Here is a 17193-nt window from a genome sequence, read left to right on the forward strand (position 1 = left end):
CTGGGGCCTGCCACCCCTTCCCAGACTTCTTCAGTGAACACCCCACTGACCAATGCTGGTTTGACCACCCCCCACAGCTGCTGTCACTTGTCACAGGTATCTGGTCCATTGTGTACTGTTCTCCACTAGATGCCAGTTCCCAAGGACAGGGGACTGTATTTGGGGCGTCTGAAACAGCTGGGCTCAACAGTATCCACAGCCTCAGTCTTTATATGTGCCCCTTATGCCCACCCATGGCTGCTGAGCCTCCATCCGGCCTGATTCAAGTTCTCACACTACAGCCTTCCCTCAGCTCCCCACTCAAGGAACCTGACCCATGAGCTGACAGAAACATAGTCATAAGCAGCCAATCTCTCTGCCCCTCACACACACCCCAGCAGCACAGTATTCCCCAGAATCCAGGAACTATCACCTCATTTCAGGTCATGTATGCACAGGAAAACTTAGGGGGGTCGGAGACACACCAACCACAACTCATCCTCTGAATGTGGAATTATTTGGAGACCAACAAGCCTCTCCTTCTGGAAACACCTGTATTGCAGAATGTTCTCACCACTGAATATACACACCACCATATCCTGGAGAACCCATGCTGCTGGGAGAGGGGGTGGGAGAGAGGCATGCTTTAGTTTTAATAAAATTAAAGTGCCAAATAATCCCTAAAATGATAAAAAGAGACTTAAACATCAGTGGCCTACAGGGGTGTGAGTGGGTTGGCTGGAGGCAGGATTTTCTAAAGGTGAACTGATTTGGGGGCCCAAAGCATCAAGGGGCTTCTCCCAGATACAGGAGGTTCAGCCCTAACCGGTTTGGCTCAGTGGATAGAGCGTCGACCTATGGACTGAAGGGTCCCAGGTTCGATTCCGGTCAAGGACATGTACCTTGGTTGCGGTCACATCCCCAGTGGGGAGTGTGCAGGAGGCAGCTGATCGATGTTTCTCTCATTGATGTTTCTGACTCTCTATCCCTCTCCCTTCCTCTCTATAAAAAATCAATAAAAACATTTTCTTTTTAAAAAGGAAGTAGGTTCATTTGCAGCAGGCAGGTGCCTGGGGGGTGGGGAGGAGCAGGCTGGAGAGACCTCTGAATGGAGACAGAAGAGCCCTGTCCAGCACATCTCCGGCAGACACAGAACCCAAATCCCTCCCAGGGCCTTGCCTGGGCCTCCTCTCTGCCACACCCTGGGAAGGGCACAGTGAGCCCAGCTGCAGTGGGAACATCCCAGGCAAAGGCAGGAAAGAGTGAGCAAAGAAGGGCTGTGCAGGCAGAGGCCCCATCTCAGAGCACCAGGGTGAATGTTTGGATTGTTTTGGTAATCCTCATCTGAGGATATTTTGAGAGTGCAAGTGAAAGGGGAGAGGAAGAGAGACATTGAGAGTGATATCAATGTGAGAAAGAAGAAAAATTAGATGCCTCCTACATCCCCATATGGGCTGGGATCAAACCTGCAAATTAGAACCACAAAGTCATGCAGCCTTTCTTTCAAGGCCGTGGGCAGCAATGCACTATACGCCAATATTGGTCAAAGAGTGATTTTCTGGCATGATGCTGTCCCTGCTAAAGCACAGAAATGTTGGGATTCACACAGTATCTGTTAATTCTACGATGTTAGATCATAATTGTTCTTGACAATCATCCCTGGAATTGAATATAACCAGGACAATTAAAGGTACAAAAGAAAAAACACCTTTACTAAAAGATCACAAACCAGACAGAGCACAGCAAGCGGTTTGCAGGTTGGTGAATTAGAACCTGAAACAATTCATCACAGCATAATGTGCAAACCACATGTCCCTGACAGAGGCAGCACTTCTTAGCTGGGGATGGGTGCCCTGGATGAACCCTGGGTCAGGTGCATTACCTCCTCCGAGAGAAAGGAATGAAGATCCCGTCAGGAGCTGGAATAATCATAATGTTCTCAAGCACAAGTGAGAACACAGAATACATGTCCCCTGAGCACACAGGGGTTGGGACTGATACACAGTCTTCAGGTGAGCCAGGTGGTAGAGGCGAAACCTCTTCAGCCACAAATTAATCGGGTGTTAGATCTGGGCATGTTACCAAGTGCAATGCACCTCCTTCAAGCCTCAGTTGTATTGGAAACTTGTGAGGAATCTAGCAGAGTGTATGTGCCATTAAAAGGGTTTCAATTCAGCCCTAACCAGTTTGGCTCAGTGGATAGAGCATCAGCATGCATACTCAAGGGTCCCAGGTTCGATTCCGGTCAAGGGCATGTACCTTGGTTGCGGGCACTTCCCCAGTAGGCAGTGTACAGGAGGCAGCTGATCGATGTTTCTAACTCTCTATCCCTCTCCCTTCCTCTCTGTAAAAAATCAATAAAATATATTTTTTAAAAAAAAGGAGTGGGGGGTTTCAATTCAGGAAAATAGGTTCCAAAGAGTCACCTTCAGTGTTACTATTCTAAGTGAATAAAACAAAACATTTCCTGCACATTTAACACTTCTCTCCACTGTGAACTCTCAGATGTTTAATAAGACTAGATTTTTGGCAAAAAGACTTCCCACATTCAGTACACTCATATGGCTTCTCTCCAGTGTGAACTCTCTGGTGTTTAATGAGTGTACTTCTTGCACTGAAGGACTTCCCACATTCAGTACATTCATATGGCTTCTCTCCAGTGTGAACTTTCAAATGCATAATAAGGTTAGATTTCCGGCTAAAAGACTTCCCACATTCAGTACACTCATATGGCTTCTCTCCAGTGTGAACTTTCAGATGCATAATGAGGTTAGATTTTCGGCTAAAAGACTTCCCACATTCAGTACACTCATATGGCTTCTCTCCACTGTGAACTTTCAGATGTTCAATAAGATTTGATTTTTGGCTAAAAGACTTCCCACATTCACTACACTCATATGGCTTCTCTCCCGTGTGAACTCTGTGGTGCCTTGTGAGGTGAGCTCTCAGACGAAAGGAAACCCCACATTCACGACACTCATACAGCTGTTCTCCAGTGTGAACTCTCTTATGTTGAATGAGGTTAAAGATTCGTCTAAACACTTCCCTACATTTGTCACACTCAAAAATTACTTCTCCAGAATATGCACCCTGACATTTAACATCTTTCAGGCTGTGGCTGGCAGCGTTTTCACAGTCACCCCACTGGTGATGACTTTTTCCATCAAGAAATTCCTGTGAAATCTCACTGCCACAGTGTAGCTCCTCAGTCTTGAGAGTAGCCTGGTGCTGGGGAAGCTCTGAGTTGGATTGCAAGTCTTTACCAACCTCCCTGCTGGTTGAAGTCACCAAAGATAAGGAGAAGCTGCACCTGTTCACAAAGGAGGCCCTGTCCATAGCTTGTTTCCAGGGCCCCTGTCCACATTCATTCCTCTGTTGCTGGTGAGGGTTTGCACTGAAACAGAAGTCTCCAACGCATGCGTCGCTACAGAAGGCTTTCTGCTCAAAATCTGCTGCATGTGACCCAGTCAGGTGCAAAATATGTTGTAACACAGAGAAACACTGCTTACACAGAAAGGTCTTCTGGGTGGCTGCAGCTGTCTTAGAAGCCCTGACCCGTGACTCTCCTTGTATGTATACACTCTGATCAGGACTGGCCTCCTCATCTTCCATTTTATGCCAACAACCTGAAAAGTGAGAAATGGTGAGGAAATGAATGTTGATTATGTGACAGGGGAAGTCCCATTGCAACAGTGTGTTATGCATCACACGTTGGTTCCATGCAATTGTCGGAAAATAAGAGATGTGCAGGAAGGATTAATAAGAGGCTCTTGTAACTTTCTGGGCTAATGATGATCACAAAATAGGGAGGCCTCAGGAGAAATATGACACAAACATGGCAAGCACCACATGGATTAGAATATGGATCTCCAGGTAATCCTTCAACTATCAGCATTCAGCATGGCTTGTCTGCTGGGGACTGGGGCGAGCTGTGCAAGAGGTTGGTTCCCTCTTATTCCAAGTAAAATTCAATAAAGGAGTAGCTGGTGTTGAGGACTACTTAGCACGTATGTGCACCTCATAACACATGTGTAAGTCAATGTTGCAGAATACTGCAGAGGCAGAAATGCAAAGGAACAGGTGATACAGAAGTGAGCAGTCAGCACTGGGCAAGACCAACATCATTTGCTATAATACTCAGGGAAGAAAATATTACTAACAACTGAATGAGGGCCTTACAAGAAAAGCCCATGGTTCATGTATGTAAAGACCATAACATGGCACAAGCTGCCACAAAGAACCCTTACCTAGAGAAGCAGTGCAGAAGTTGAAGTCATGCATGTGGACACTGTCAGCCTCCCATGAAGAGAAAGTGCAAGCTGGGACCCATTGAGCTCACTGCAAGATTCCTGACTTTCTGTTTCCTATACTTTTTGAGGTAACAGGTGATAGGGATGTTCCTGGAGTCCTTTGCTCAGGGCTCCCCATCCAGTTCATCCCTGGCAGCCACAGCACATTTGACAGAACAGTGGGGAAAGTAACAGAGGCCATGTTCTGGCTGTGGGAGAGAGCAAGCTATGGCTGAGGAATAAAGGAAGTGAGGTCATCACCTCAGGAAACTGGGAGAATGTGAAGGTCTTACCTATAGAAGATACAACTGCAAAAACTTCCAGCATCACATCGCAGTACAGAAGTCTCTGAGCCTCATCAAGGATCCCCAATTCTTCCTGAGAGAAGGCAATGGCCACGTCCTCAAAGTTCATAACCTGTCATAATAGAGACAGTACAGCCCATGATCAGATTCACTCCTAAGTTTATAAGTCTGTCATACTCCCCACCCTCCACACCCATCTTTTCTTTCCACTCTTTTTTTTTTCACCATTTTTATTTTTTATTTATTAAATCTTGATTGTTCAGATTATTACATTTGTTCCTCTTTTTTCCGCCCCATAACACCCCTCCTCCCAGTTCCCATCCTACCCTCCGCCCTCACTCCCCACCCACTGTCCTCATCCATAGGTGCACGATTTTTGTCCAGTCTCTTCCCGCATCTCCCACACCTTTCCCCCCCCAAGAATAGTCAAGTCCATTCCTTTTCTATGTCCCTGATTCTATTATAATCACCAGCTCATTCTGTTCATCAGATTATTTATTCACTTGATTTTTAGATTCACTTATTGATAGATATGTTATTTGTTGTTCATAATTTGTATCTTTACCTTTTTCTTCTTCTTCCTCTTCTTAAAGGATACCTTTCAGCATTTCATATAATACTGGTTTGGTGGTGATGAACTCCTTTAGCTTTTCCTTATCTATGAAGCTCTTTATCTGACCTTCAATTCTGAATGATAACTTTGCTGGATAAAGTAATCTTGGTTGTAGGTTCTTGGCATTCATCACTTTGAATATTTCTTGCCACTCACTTCTGGTCTGCATAGTTTCTGTTGAGAAATCAGCTGACAGTCGTATGGGTATTCCCTTGTAGGTAACTGAGTTTCTTTCTCTTGCTGTTTTTAAGATTCTCTCTTTGTCTTTTGCTCTTGGCATTTTAATTATGATGTGTGTTGGTGTGGTCCTCTTTGGATTCCTTTTGTTTGGGGTTCTCTACGCTTCCTGGACTTGGAAGTCTATTTCTTTCAGCAGGTAGGGGAAGTTTTCTGTCATTATTTCTTCAAATAGGTTTTCAATATCTTGCTCCCTCTCATCTTCTGGCACCCCTATAATTCTGATGTTGGTACGCTTGAAGCTGTCCCAGAAGCTCCTTACACTATCTTCGTATTTTCGGATTCTTTTTGCATTTTGCTTTTCCAGTTGGGTGTTTTTTGCTTCTTCGCATTTCAAATCTTTGACTTGATTTTCTTGCCCTCCTTTGGTCTGCTGTTGGGAGTCTGTATAATATTCTTTATTTCAGTCAGTGTATGCTTAATTTCTAGTTGGTTCTTTATCACAACATCAAGGGTCTCATTAGATTTCTTGAGGATCTCATTAAGTTTATCAGCGGCTTCCAGCCAGTTCTTGAGAGACCTTAAAAGTGTGGTTTTGAGCTCTATATCCTCCATTTCTGCCATGTTTCTTTGTCTCGGCATTTTTTATACTTTCTTGGTGCACCCCCTAGTGGTCTTTGTGTGCAGTCTTGTTATAGTTAAGCCTTGATTGTGCCTTGATAGTTGTGGGTAATACCGGGGGTGATTTGACCTCCAGGCCAACTGGCTGTGAGAATCAGCTGTGTCTGCAGTGAGAGAACTTCTGTCCTCTGGGGAGGTGCTAATCTAGCCTTTGCCTGAGGCTATCCGGCAAATGCCTCTGTGCAGGGCTTGGGCGGGGTGGGTCCCCAGGGCTCTACAGGGCGGGCGGAGTGAGCAGTTATGTCTGCTCTCAGTCCCATCCCCAGAGGCTCTGCCTCTCAGAGTCCCAGCAAGCGCTGCAAACCTCGGAGAGAAAGCTGCCCTCGAGTTCCAACTGAAGCCAGACAGTCCCGCTTCTCCCGTTTGAGTCTGGGTCCCTTAGAGACTCACCCAGAACTGGAGCTCAGAGCCCGAGACTCCCTCCCAATTGAAACAGACAACCGCACCCTCAGCCACCAGCCCAATCCGCGCACACCTCCGCACCCTTGTATTTTCCGTACTGCGCCTCTGAGTCTTGGTATGCTATTCCCCTTCCTTCTAGCTGAAGAATTTCCCCTCAGCCAGCCTTCCTGTGGCTCTGGGTGATGTCCGTTCTGTCTTTTAGTTGTATTTTTGAAGTGGTTGTGCAAGGCAGCAATCTCCGGTGTTTACCTATCTCCACTCTTTATATTGTGTTAAATACTAGGCTTTCATCCTATGAAAGCCACTGTCTTCTTATATTTCTGCTGATAGTTTCTTCCCACAACAATTAAGACAGTTGAGCAGATAGAAGATACCTGAGAAGAACCAAGATGGCGGCATAGGTTAACGCCGGAGTTTGCTGCTTTGAACAACTACTTCAAAAGTGAAACTAAAAGACGGAAGGAACATCACCCAGAACCACAGGAACGCTGGCTGAGTGGAAGTCCTACAACTAGGAGGAAAGAGAAACGCATACGGACACTCAGAGGCCCAGTGCTGAAGTCAAATTCTGAGGTGCGGAGTGTGCGGAGCGGGCTGGCGGCGGAGGGCGCGGTTGGCGTTTTCAATCGGGAGGGAGTCGCAGACTCTGAGCTCCAGATACAGGCGAGTCTTTAGGGACCCAGACTCAAACGGGAGAAGCGGGACTGTCTGGCTTCGGTCAGAGCGAGTGCAGCTTTCTCTCCGAGCTTTGCAGCGGGTGCTGGGACTCAGAGAGGCAGAGCCCCTGGGGACAGGACTGAGAGCCGCCATAACTGCTCTCTCCGGCCCACCCTGTTGATCCTGTGCGACCCGCCCCGCCCAAGCCCTGCACAGAGGCATTTGCCGGATAGCCTCAGGCAAAGGCTAGATTAGCACCTCCCTAGAGGACAGAAGTTCTCTCACTGCTGACACAGCTGATTCTCATAGCCACTTGGCCTGGAGGTCAAACCCTCCCTGGAATTAGCTACAACAATCAAGATTTAACTATAAGACTGCAAACAAAGACCACTAGGGGGTGCACCAAGGAAGCATAACAAAATGCGGAGACAAAGAAACAGGACAAAATTGTCAATGGAAGATACAGAGTTCAGAACCACACTTTTAAGGTCTCTCAAGAACTGTTTAGAAGCCGCCGATAAACTTAATGAGATCTACAAGAAAACTAATGAGACCCTCGATGTTATGTTGGTGAACCAACTAGAAATTAAGCATACACGGACTGAAATAACGAATATTATACAGACTCCTGACAGCAGACCAGAGGAGCGCAAGAATCAAGTCAATGATTTGAAATGCGAGGAAGCAAAAAACACCCAACCGGAAAAGCAAAATGAAAAAAGAATCCAAAAATGCGACGACAGTGTAAGGAGCCTCTGGGACAGCTTCAAGCGTACCAACATCAGAATTATAGGGGTGCCAGAAGATGAGAGAGAGCAAGATATTGAAAACCTATTTGAAGAAATCATGACAGAAAACTTCCCCCACCTGGTGAAAGAAATGGACTTACAGGTCCAAGAAGCGCGGAGAACCCCAAACAAAAGGAATCCAAAGAGGACCACACCAAGACACATCATAATTAAAATGCCAAGAGCAAAAGACAAAGAGAGAATCTTAAAAACAGCAAGAGAAAGAAACTCAGTTACCTACAAGGGAATACCCATACGACTGTCAGCTGATTTCTCAACAGAAACTTTGCAGGCCAGAAGGGAGTGGCAAGAAATATTCAAAGTGATGAATGCCAAGAACCTACAACCAAGATTACTTTATCCAGCAAAGCTATCATTCAGAATTGAAGGTCAGATAAAGAGCTTCACAGATAAGGAAAAGCTAAAGGAGTTCATCACCACCAAACCAGGATTATATGAAATGCTGAAAGGTATCCTTTAAGAAGAGGAAGAGGAAGAAAAAGGTAAAGATACAAATTATGAACAACAAATATGCATCTATCAACAAGTGAATCTAAAAATCAAGTGAATAAATAATCTGATGAACAGAATGAGCTGGTGATTATATTAGAATCAGGGACATAGAAAGGGAATGGACTGACTATCCTTGGGGGGGAAAGGGGTGTGGGAGATGCGGGAAGAGACTGGACAAAAATCGTGCACCTATGGATGAGGACAGTGGGTGGGGAGTGAGGGCGGAGGGTGGGGCGGGAACTGGGAGGAGGGGAGTTATGGGAGAGGGGGGAAGAGGAACAAATGTAATAATCTGAACAATAAAGATTTAATAAAAAATAAAAAAAATAAAAAAGAAGATACCTGAGCTCTGGAACTCCCATGTATACCACACTGCCTCTTATCAATAGACTGGGTGTCAAAAACATAGGTTAGAGAGGGATGTTGACGATAAAAATAGTGTGAGTGATTTGATACTGGTCTCTTCAAGAAATAGACTTGTTCTTCTGATTGTTCCTCTAAGACATCAAAAACATGGCATCACACTGCATCAGCTTGATCCCAATCCCAAGGTATGAGGCCATTGCTTTGCACTACCTGCTGCACATAGTTCTTTGAACAACACTTCTCTCACACAGCTTCTTACCCAGAGGCACAACATCAAAGGTAATGCAAATTTTCCAGGGTGTGGATAATTTTTTTCCTAATCACCTTCTTTTCCAAAAAGATAGTTCACCACCTCCAAAATCTACTTCTCTCTTACCCTTCTTCCTTACCAATGCAAGTGGAAATTTACAAGCCTGGTTAACACTGACAAATACTACCTCATTCCCATCAACCAATGTGTCACTCCCAACAACGAAAGGCAGGTGGTTAGTTAAATGGCACCTAAGATGTAAACCTAGAATGTAGCACCCAAACACCTCTTTCTACAGGCAATTATCCTAAAATTCACCTTATTGTTACATCCAAGGACCACCATAAATAGACTCTTCATTCATTCACTCTTATGTCAAAGTCATGATGCTGTGGCCATGAATTCCCATTCCCTCTCCAAGTGCACATCACTCTTTATACCACACCTCTCTCAAATGTGCAACCCCCACATTCATCTCCTGGCCTTTTACTTATTACTCAGCACGTGTGGTCCAGAGGATGGTTGCCAAATTGAATCAGGATCAAGCATTGCCAGACTCTGATAGTCCACACTCATAGAGGCAGCCTTGAGTCCTGCTCTGTATGCCTCTCTCCATGACTGTTTTATTTCCTTCAACCTCAACTATTAAGAACAACAATCAGATTTCAGATATCCATAGACCACCTCCTGTAATGTGGCACTTGATGTCCCTTCACTAGTCTCAGCCAACATCTCTCCCTTAACCTTCACTCAAGTCCCAACCCCGATGGCCCTCTGCACCAAGCCCAGTGAGTCTCACAGATGACCACTCAAGCCTCTTAGCTAATCCACAAGACTAACTGCAACTCCCCACAGCCAGGACATAACAAGGGTCACAACAAAATCCTGGTGAGAGATTAGAAAAGTTATGTACCAGCCCTAGTCTCATCTTGTTTGAATTACTCTTCAACCTCCGATTAATCTCAGGTACATTTATCTTTTAAAGGCATTGGCCACTGCAAAACCATTCTCTCTTCCCCACACTCTACATGACAACTTCTGTACCTATGCTGTGTTGTGACATCCACCTCCCACAAACAGTGGCCCCCAGCAAGAAAGCCAGTCCTCAGGCTCACTGTCCCTTCTGAGCTACTACTACCATTACCAACCTGACCATGATTCCCTGTATTAAAGTGACCTACAGTCCTGGCTGATGTGTCTCAGTTGGTTGAGCATAGACCCATGCACTCGTGAGGTCACATGCCTGGGTTGTGGTCTGGATACACAGTAGGGATTGTGCATGTGGCTACTAATCCTTGTTTTTTGCTCATCTGTTTTTCTGTCTCTCTCTCTCTCCCTTCTTTTCTACATCTACTATCAATAAAAATATATATGTATTTTAAAAAATACACCTGAGGTTTCCTGAACAAGCTCACTCCTCACTCAGCCTTTGCACATTCTGGAACCTATGTCTGAAGGACCTTGCACTCATTACACTGGTTGCCAAATACAAGGTCCATGTCATGTAGCCCTAATCCTGGACTTAGGAGTCTGGGCTTAGTGTCTGTTCAAACTCCCCAGGTCCAAGGGCTTCAAGAGCAGCTGGACAGTCCCAGGACTCCACTATCTCAGAGGCCACAAGGGGGTGAGGCCCTGAAATAAGCTCCACAAACCCGTACACCTAATTCATTTCTGCATTTGCAGGAATTGGTGGAATGAAAATGGTCTGTTGAGAGTCTGGCATCCACCTGGTTCTATGGGCTCAGGCTGCTCAGTGCCCTTGCCCAGCCCCGGGGCCAGGTGTCCTCCAGATGCCTGTGTTATCTCAGGGCTCAGTCCTCAGGGCTCACTCTGACCAGTTCCCTTATCATTTACAGGACTTCACCTTCCTGTCCACAGCGCCTGTCCTCTGTCTTCCGGTCTGTCCTTCCTCTGAGCAATGTTAGGAAAAGTTAGAATCCGGCCTCAGAAAATCCTCTCTTTTTTTCACAACCACCTGTGGCCCCAGCGTTCTGAGAGTGAAAGTAAAACTCCTCCTGCAAAACCTCACCTCGTCTCTCTGTTGCCTTTACACCCACAACAGGACCGGGTTCCCGAGTCCTCCCTGCGCAGTCGCCCCATCACGTCCTGACAAGGCGGCCCTGCAGCCTTTCACCCTCTTCCCCCATCAGCCCTGTGTCACCCACGAGGGACTCACCATTCTGCGCGCGGGGACCTGGGCGGCGGGACCTGAGAGGCCGGTCCCCAAGGCTGGAGGGTGAAATGGGGTCCGGCTGCGGGGACGCTGTGAGCAGAGAGGAGTCCGGCAGGCACGGGGACGCCAATCTCGGGCTGTTGGGCTCAAGGAGCCTCAGACACACCCCGCACAGCAGGCGCGCTGCCTCCCAGGCCTCCTCCGACTCATCACCAGCGCCCTGAAGCCTGGGAGTCTGTGAACAAAGACCTAAAAAGTTAAAATGACCGACGGGAAGAGGAAGGCGGAAGTCCCGCCCTAACCGGATGTGCAGGCACCAAACTGTTTTTAGCACCGCCCACATGCGTGCAGTTCCTTCTGGGAAATGTAGTTTTCGCAATCGCTCAGTGTAGTCCTAGCATCTCAGCCAATGACTTAGGGGAATAAAGGTGTTGTGGCCCAGCAAGTGACGCCTGGGGAGGGGACTAGATGGGACCAGAGGCCTGGCTCACTGGAGCAGACTAACAGATCTCTGAGGGGAAGAAGGTGGGAGGAATGCAAGAGATCCACCAAAGAATATACACAGAGGGGGAAAATGGGAGACATCAATAATACTATCAACAATAAAAAAATATGTATTTTCGTAAATTTTAAAATAATGCAGCCCAGGTGGTGTACCTCAGTGGTTGAGCCTTGACCTGTGAACCACGTCATGGTTCTTTTTATTTTATTTCTATATTTTAAAATTATTTATTTTTATAGTATTACATATATTATTACATATAACTCCTTTTTTCCCTCATTGAGCTCTGCCCAGCCACCGCCACCCCTCAGCACATGCCCTTAGCTCCCAAAGTGTCTGTGTCCATTGGTTATATTTATATGAATGCATATTAGTCCTTTGGTTGATCCCTTAACCCCCCCCCCTTCACTCCCTTAAATTCCCTCTGAAGTTTGACAGTCTGTTCGATGCTTCTATGACTCTGAATATAACTTTGTTCATTAATTTATGCTGCTCATTATATTCCACAAATGATGAGATCATGTGATAGTTTCTTTTCCTGGTCAGGACACATAGTTTACATAGGTTGCAGGCTCAATTTCCAATGTGTGGATGGAGTCATGCATGAGGCAACTAATCAGAAATTATCTCTCATCATTAATGCTTTTATCTCTCCCTCTCCCTCTCCCTCCCATTCTCTAAAATCAACAAAAATATTTTAAACCAAGTATATACATATATGTATAGGCCATGGACATATACAGTAATTGCCGGGATTCATGTCCCATCTTCAAGGAGGGCTCAGGAATCTGGAAAAGGCTGTGCGCAGATGACATAGAAATCCATAGACTAATAAAGAGTCCAGAGATGAGATATAATTTTGAAAGGCATTGGGGGTCAGAGAACCTTCAGCTAAAGGAACTGAAGACCACATCCTTGTCTTGGACCCTTGCTTTTATTAACACAATTTGTCCTAAGGCAAGGTGGAGATAATACACTTCAAAGGGTAAGGTTTCAAAGGGTACAGAAGCATTGTCAGTTTGGGGGAATTAGCCTACAGCTGTTCAGGTGTTTGGCCAGTAGGAGGCAATAACATGTAGATTAAGATGCCCTGTAACTGTCTGGCAGTCACAATCAGTTTCCTATTTAGGTTTGGGGAAATGCTTTTAGCCATTCCCAACAGGTGACTACATGTGTGACTCAACCCTGTTGAGCCCCCAAGTTTCATCAACCTTTTGATGAAACTCTTGAAATTATGACATGCTGGCATTGGTTCCCAGCAGTAATGTGGTGAGGGACTAGAAGCAGTGAGGGCAGGGTAGAGGGAGAAAAGGGGGGGGGAGGATGGGGGGAAATTGGGAACATCTGTAATAGAGTCAACAATAATAAATAACAGTGTGCACAGCCAGTGGGGTTCAGTGGTTGGTTGTGTACCCATTAACCAACATATCATTGGTTTGATTCAAGGTCAAGGCACATACCCAGGTTGGGGGTTCCATCCCAGTAGGGGGAATGCTGCAGGCAGCTGGTCAATGATTCTCTCTCATCTCTGATGTTTCTGCCTTCCCTTTCTCTCTAAAAAATCAATAAAGACATTTTTAAAATGAACAGTGTTAAGATTGATTTGACTCAACAACAACAAAATGATTGTGGGCCATCACGTTTTCTTCCAAGTCTAGAATACAAAATCATGTCTTGTTCTGTCTTTATACAGGATGTCTCAGGCATAACTTTTAGGGAACAGGAACCAGCCTGGAGCTGGTCTGCCTCAGCTTGGCCTCTAATGTTTGAGTTCCTGACTTTATGCAGTAAAGATTTCACAACAGGATTTCAGAGATTTTTATTTATTATTTTTTTCCTTTATTGATTAAGATATTACAAATGTGTCCTTAACCCCCATTGTCCACTCACTCCACCAATTTTGCCCTCACCCTAACCCCCTGTTGTCTGTATCCATTTCTTATGTGGATATGCATGCATACAAGTCCTTTGGTTGATCTCTCTCCCTATCCCCCATCCTCCCCTACATTCCCCTCTGAGGTTTGAGCATCTGATCAATGCTTCTCTGTCTCTGGATCTGTTTCTGTTCATCGGTTTATGTTGTTCATTATAATCTGCAAATGAGTGAGATCATGTGATATTTATCTTTCTCTGACTGAATTTTTTCACTTAGCATAATCCATGCTTTCAAATAGTAGGATTTGCTTCCTTTTTACAACAGCATAGTATTCCATTGTGTAGTTGTACCAAAGTTTTTTAATCCACTCTTCTGCTGATGGGCACTTAGGCTGATTCCAAATCTTAGCTATTGTAAATTGTGCTGCTATGAACATAGGGGTGCATATATCCTTTCTGATTGGTGTTTCTAGTTTCATGGGATATATTCCTAGAAGTAGGATCATTGGGTCAAATGGGAGTTCCATTTTTAGTTTTTTGAGGAAACTCTGTGGGAAGCCACCCATTGTCTTCACTATCAGAGAAGTATAAACAAGGATCCTGGAATGCTGGTGAACCTTGAGCCCCTGGCAAGGGCCAGAGCTATGCACCAATTGTTGAGTCCAGACAATGGGGGCTCAGGCTATTTCCTGACCAAATAGTCTCAGAGTAAGTCTTTCTAATATTTACTGGCCTTTAAGATAGTCTGTCACCGCAATTACCTGCCTCATTAAGAGCTAGATTTGTATCCAAAATTGAATAAAAGGTTGGCAAGGCCTGGGCATCAGTGTAAGTCTTTTCCCTTGCACTGGGCTTTCTGCCTGGCCCCCAATATTTCCAAATTATTATTTCTTGTCTCATCTCTTTCATTTGCGTGCAGCCCCTTTTCTTGAACCACGCGGGACAAGGGGCATTCACAAAACTCCATACTGTTTGTTCTTCACAGTGGCTGCACCAGTCTGCATTCCCACCAGCAGTGCACAAGGGTTCCTTTTTCTCTGCTTCCTCACCAGCAATTGTCGTTTCTTGATTTATTGACGATAGCCATTCTGACAGGTGTGAGATGGTACCTGATTGTTGTTTTGATTTGCATCTCTTGGATGATTTAGTGACTTTGAGCATGTTTTCATATGTCTCTTGGCCTTCCTTCTGTCCTCTTTTGAAAAGTATCTATTTAGGTTAATTGCCCATTTTTTGATTGGGTTGTTGTTCTTCCTTTTGTTAAGTTGTATGAGTTCCCTTAAATGTTGGAGATTAAACCCTTATCAGAGATAACATTGGCAAGTATGTTCTCCCATGCAGTGGGCTTTCTGACCATAGCCCTTGTGTCCTACATTCCACTAGTTACCAGTCAGCAGGGCCAGGCCTTCTCTGATATCATACAGCATGTTCACCCTGTGAAATAATAGGATTCTCCCTGCACCAAAGTCTCTACACATACATAAAACCTACCTATTCCCAGTATTAATGAAAGACAACAGAGGTGAGCAGGTCTCACTTCCCAACTGGACCTTCAACACCACTCCATGCCTCCTCCCCCAGGCTCAGCATATCCTTCAGAATGAGTGCTGTTAGATGTGCAGCATTGTAGACAGAGGTGTGCGGTGGTCTTTTTACAAGGAGTCAGGTGGCTGCTGACCGAGGCAGTCCACCTAGACTTAGAAGATCAGACAGGGTGCTTACAGGGGAGGCTCCAGTGCTGTGGTGGATTGCTCTGTGCTGCATCCACCAGTCCGTTTGGCCATGTATCAGTACTGTACACTCAGACTGGTTTCTAAAGCATATGCCCTGTGGGTGTGTGCCTGCTACCATGTGTATGATGATGCGTTAATTTTGAAAGTACTGACTCTTTCAGCCTAAACACTACAGCTTGTTGAAAAGAAGGATCCCTGAGAGTAACTTGCTGCCACGATTGTCAGGTGTTTGCAATAACGTTTGGTCTATTTCATTTGTGCAGGTCGGAGCTCCCCTTCTGGAGGCCGTGATGAGGAAGCTTGATGACGTCTATAAAAAGGGCAGTGAAGGCAAAGAGTGTGACAACCTGTTCACCATCATTGCCCATTTGTATGACTTCCACCTGGTACAGTCTTTCTTCATATTTGACATTTTGGAAAAACTTACTAGAAATTTCACAGAGAAAGATATGGAACTGATCTTATTAATGCTGAGAAATGTGGGCTTTTGAGAAAAGATGACGTTTTGTCACTGGAAGTGTTCAGAGACCCAGGCCAAAGCCAGCAGGGCAGGCGGCAAGTTCCAGGACAAGACCAGGTATGATGGGTCACTCAACCTGCCTCTTAAATGCCTAAATCCTCAGAAGCTGACCAGCACATAGAAAAAATTGGGGTAAATGCTATGTTTCATGTGTTAGTAATCTGTTATCTCCTGCTTCTATGATTTCATTTTTTAATATTTAAAAATGGAGGCCTGGTGCATGGATTCAGCTCTCCAACATCCCCTGAGGGGGTCCCAGATTGCCAGAGGGTGCAGGCCAGGCCGAAGGACACCATCAGTGCACGACTGGGGCCAGGAAGGAAATGTGGGAGGGATCCAGGGTGTGTCTGGCCCATCTTGCCCAGTCCCGATCAGCCGGACCCCTGCCACAAGCTAACCTGCCAGTCAGAGCATCAGCCCCCTGGTATTCAGTGCACATCATAGCAACTGGTCGAATGGTTGAACAGTTGGAGGAACAATTAGCATATTATAAATATATATTAGAAGCCTGGTGCACAAAAATTTGTGCACTGGCAGGGGGAGGGACGGGGGGAGGCGGGAGGGGGGCAGGGGAGGTGTCCCTCAGCCCGGCCTGTGCCCTCTCACAGTCTGGGACCCCTCGGGAGATAACGACCAGCTGGCTTAGGCCCGCTCCCGGGTGGCAGAGGGCAGGCCCAATCCCTAGGTGCAGCCCCTGGTCAGGCTCAGAGTAGGGCCGATTGGGGAGTTGGGGCGCCACCCCCTGTCATGCACAGAGCATGGCAGATCGGGAGGTAGTGATGCTACCCCCAGTCACGCTCAGGGTAGGGCCGATTGTGGGGTTGGGGCGCCGCCCCCTGTCACACTCAGGGCAGGGCCGATGGGGAGGTTGGGGCTCCGCACACTGTCACACACAGAGCAGGGCTGATCAGGGGGTTGGGGAGCTCCCCCCTATCAGGCACAGAGCATGGCCGATCAGGGGGTTGGGGCGCCTCCCCCTGTCATGAACAGAGCAGGGCAGATAGGGAGGTTGTGGCCCCGCCCTCTGTCACACACAGAGCCCCAGGGCGATCAGGGGGTTTGGACGCTGCCCCCTGTCACACTGCTCCAGGGACCAGGAGGCCTCCTGGCTCCGCTGATCCCAGTGCTGGGAGGCCTCGCGACTCCGCTTGACACCGGGGCAGTGAGGCCTCACGGCTCTGCTGATCCTGGTGCTGAGAGGCATATTACCCTTTTACTATATAGGATAGAGGCCTGGTGCACGGGTGGGGGCTGGCTGGTTTGCCCTGAAGGGTGTCCTGGATCAGGGTGGGGGTCCCGCTTGGTTGCCTGGCCAGCCTGGATGAGGGGATGATGGCTGTTTTCAGCTAGTCACACCTCCTTGAGGGTGG

The 17193-nt window shown here is 46.5% G+C and overlaps 2 protein-coding genes across 3 annotated transcripts in view; one reads left to right on the forward strand and one right to left on the reverse strand.

The window, feature by feature from the left end:
• Positions 1-17193, forward strand: part of LOC132222878 (zinc finger protein 551-like) — a 199871-nt gene that overhangs the window by 52097 nt on the left and 130581 nt on the right. The window lies entirely within an intron of this gene.
• Positions 1453-11481, reverse strand: LOC132222901 (zinc finger protein 551-like). Of its 2 annotated transcripts, none has more exons than XM_059678256.1 (3): positions 11197-11481; positions 4562-4685; positions 1453-3605 (listed from the first exon to the last, which is right to left on the reverse strand). In XM_059678256.1, exons 1-3 carry the CDS (start codon positions 11197-11199, stop codon positions 2455-2457), a joined length of 1278 nt encoding a protein of 425 aa, XP_059534239.1. In that variant the 5' UTR covers positions 11200-11481; the 3' UTR covers positions 1453-2454. The 2 variants fall into 2 exon arrangements, with proteins under 2 accessions (XP_059534239.1, XP_059534240.1); XM_059678257.1 differs by having other exon boundaries at positions 11050-11481.

The sequence above is a fragment of the Myotis daubentonii genome, chromosome 21 (assembly GCF_963259705.1).
Source record: "Myotis daubentonii chromosome 21, mMyoDau2.1, whole genome shotgun sequence".
Taxonomy (NCBI): domain Eukaryota; kingdom Metazoa; phylum Chordata; class Mammalia; order Chiroptera; family Vespertilionidae; genus Myotis; species Myotis daubentonii.

Excerpts from the sequence above, each read along its gene's own strand:
- LOC132222901 (XM_059678256.1), bottom strand. Across the intron at positions 3,606-4,561 it reads TGCAGTTGTATCTTCTATAG|GTTGTTGGCATAAAATGGAA; the intron begins GTAAGACCTTCA and ends CTCACTTTTCAG.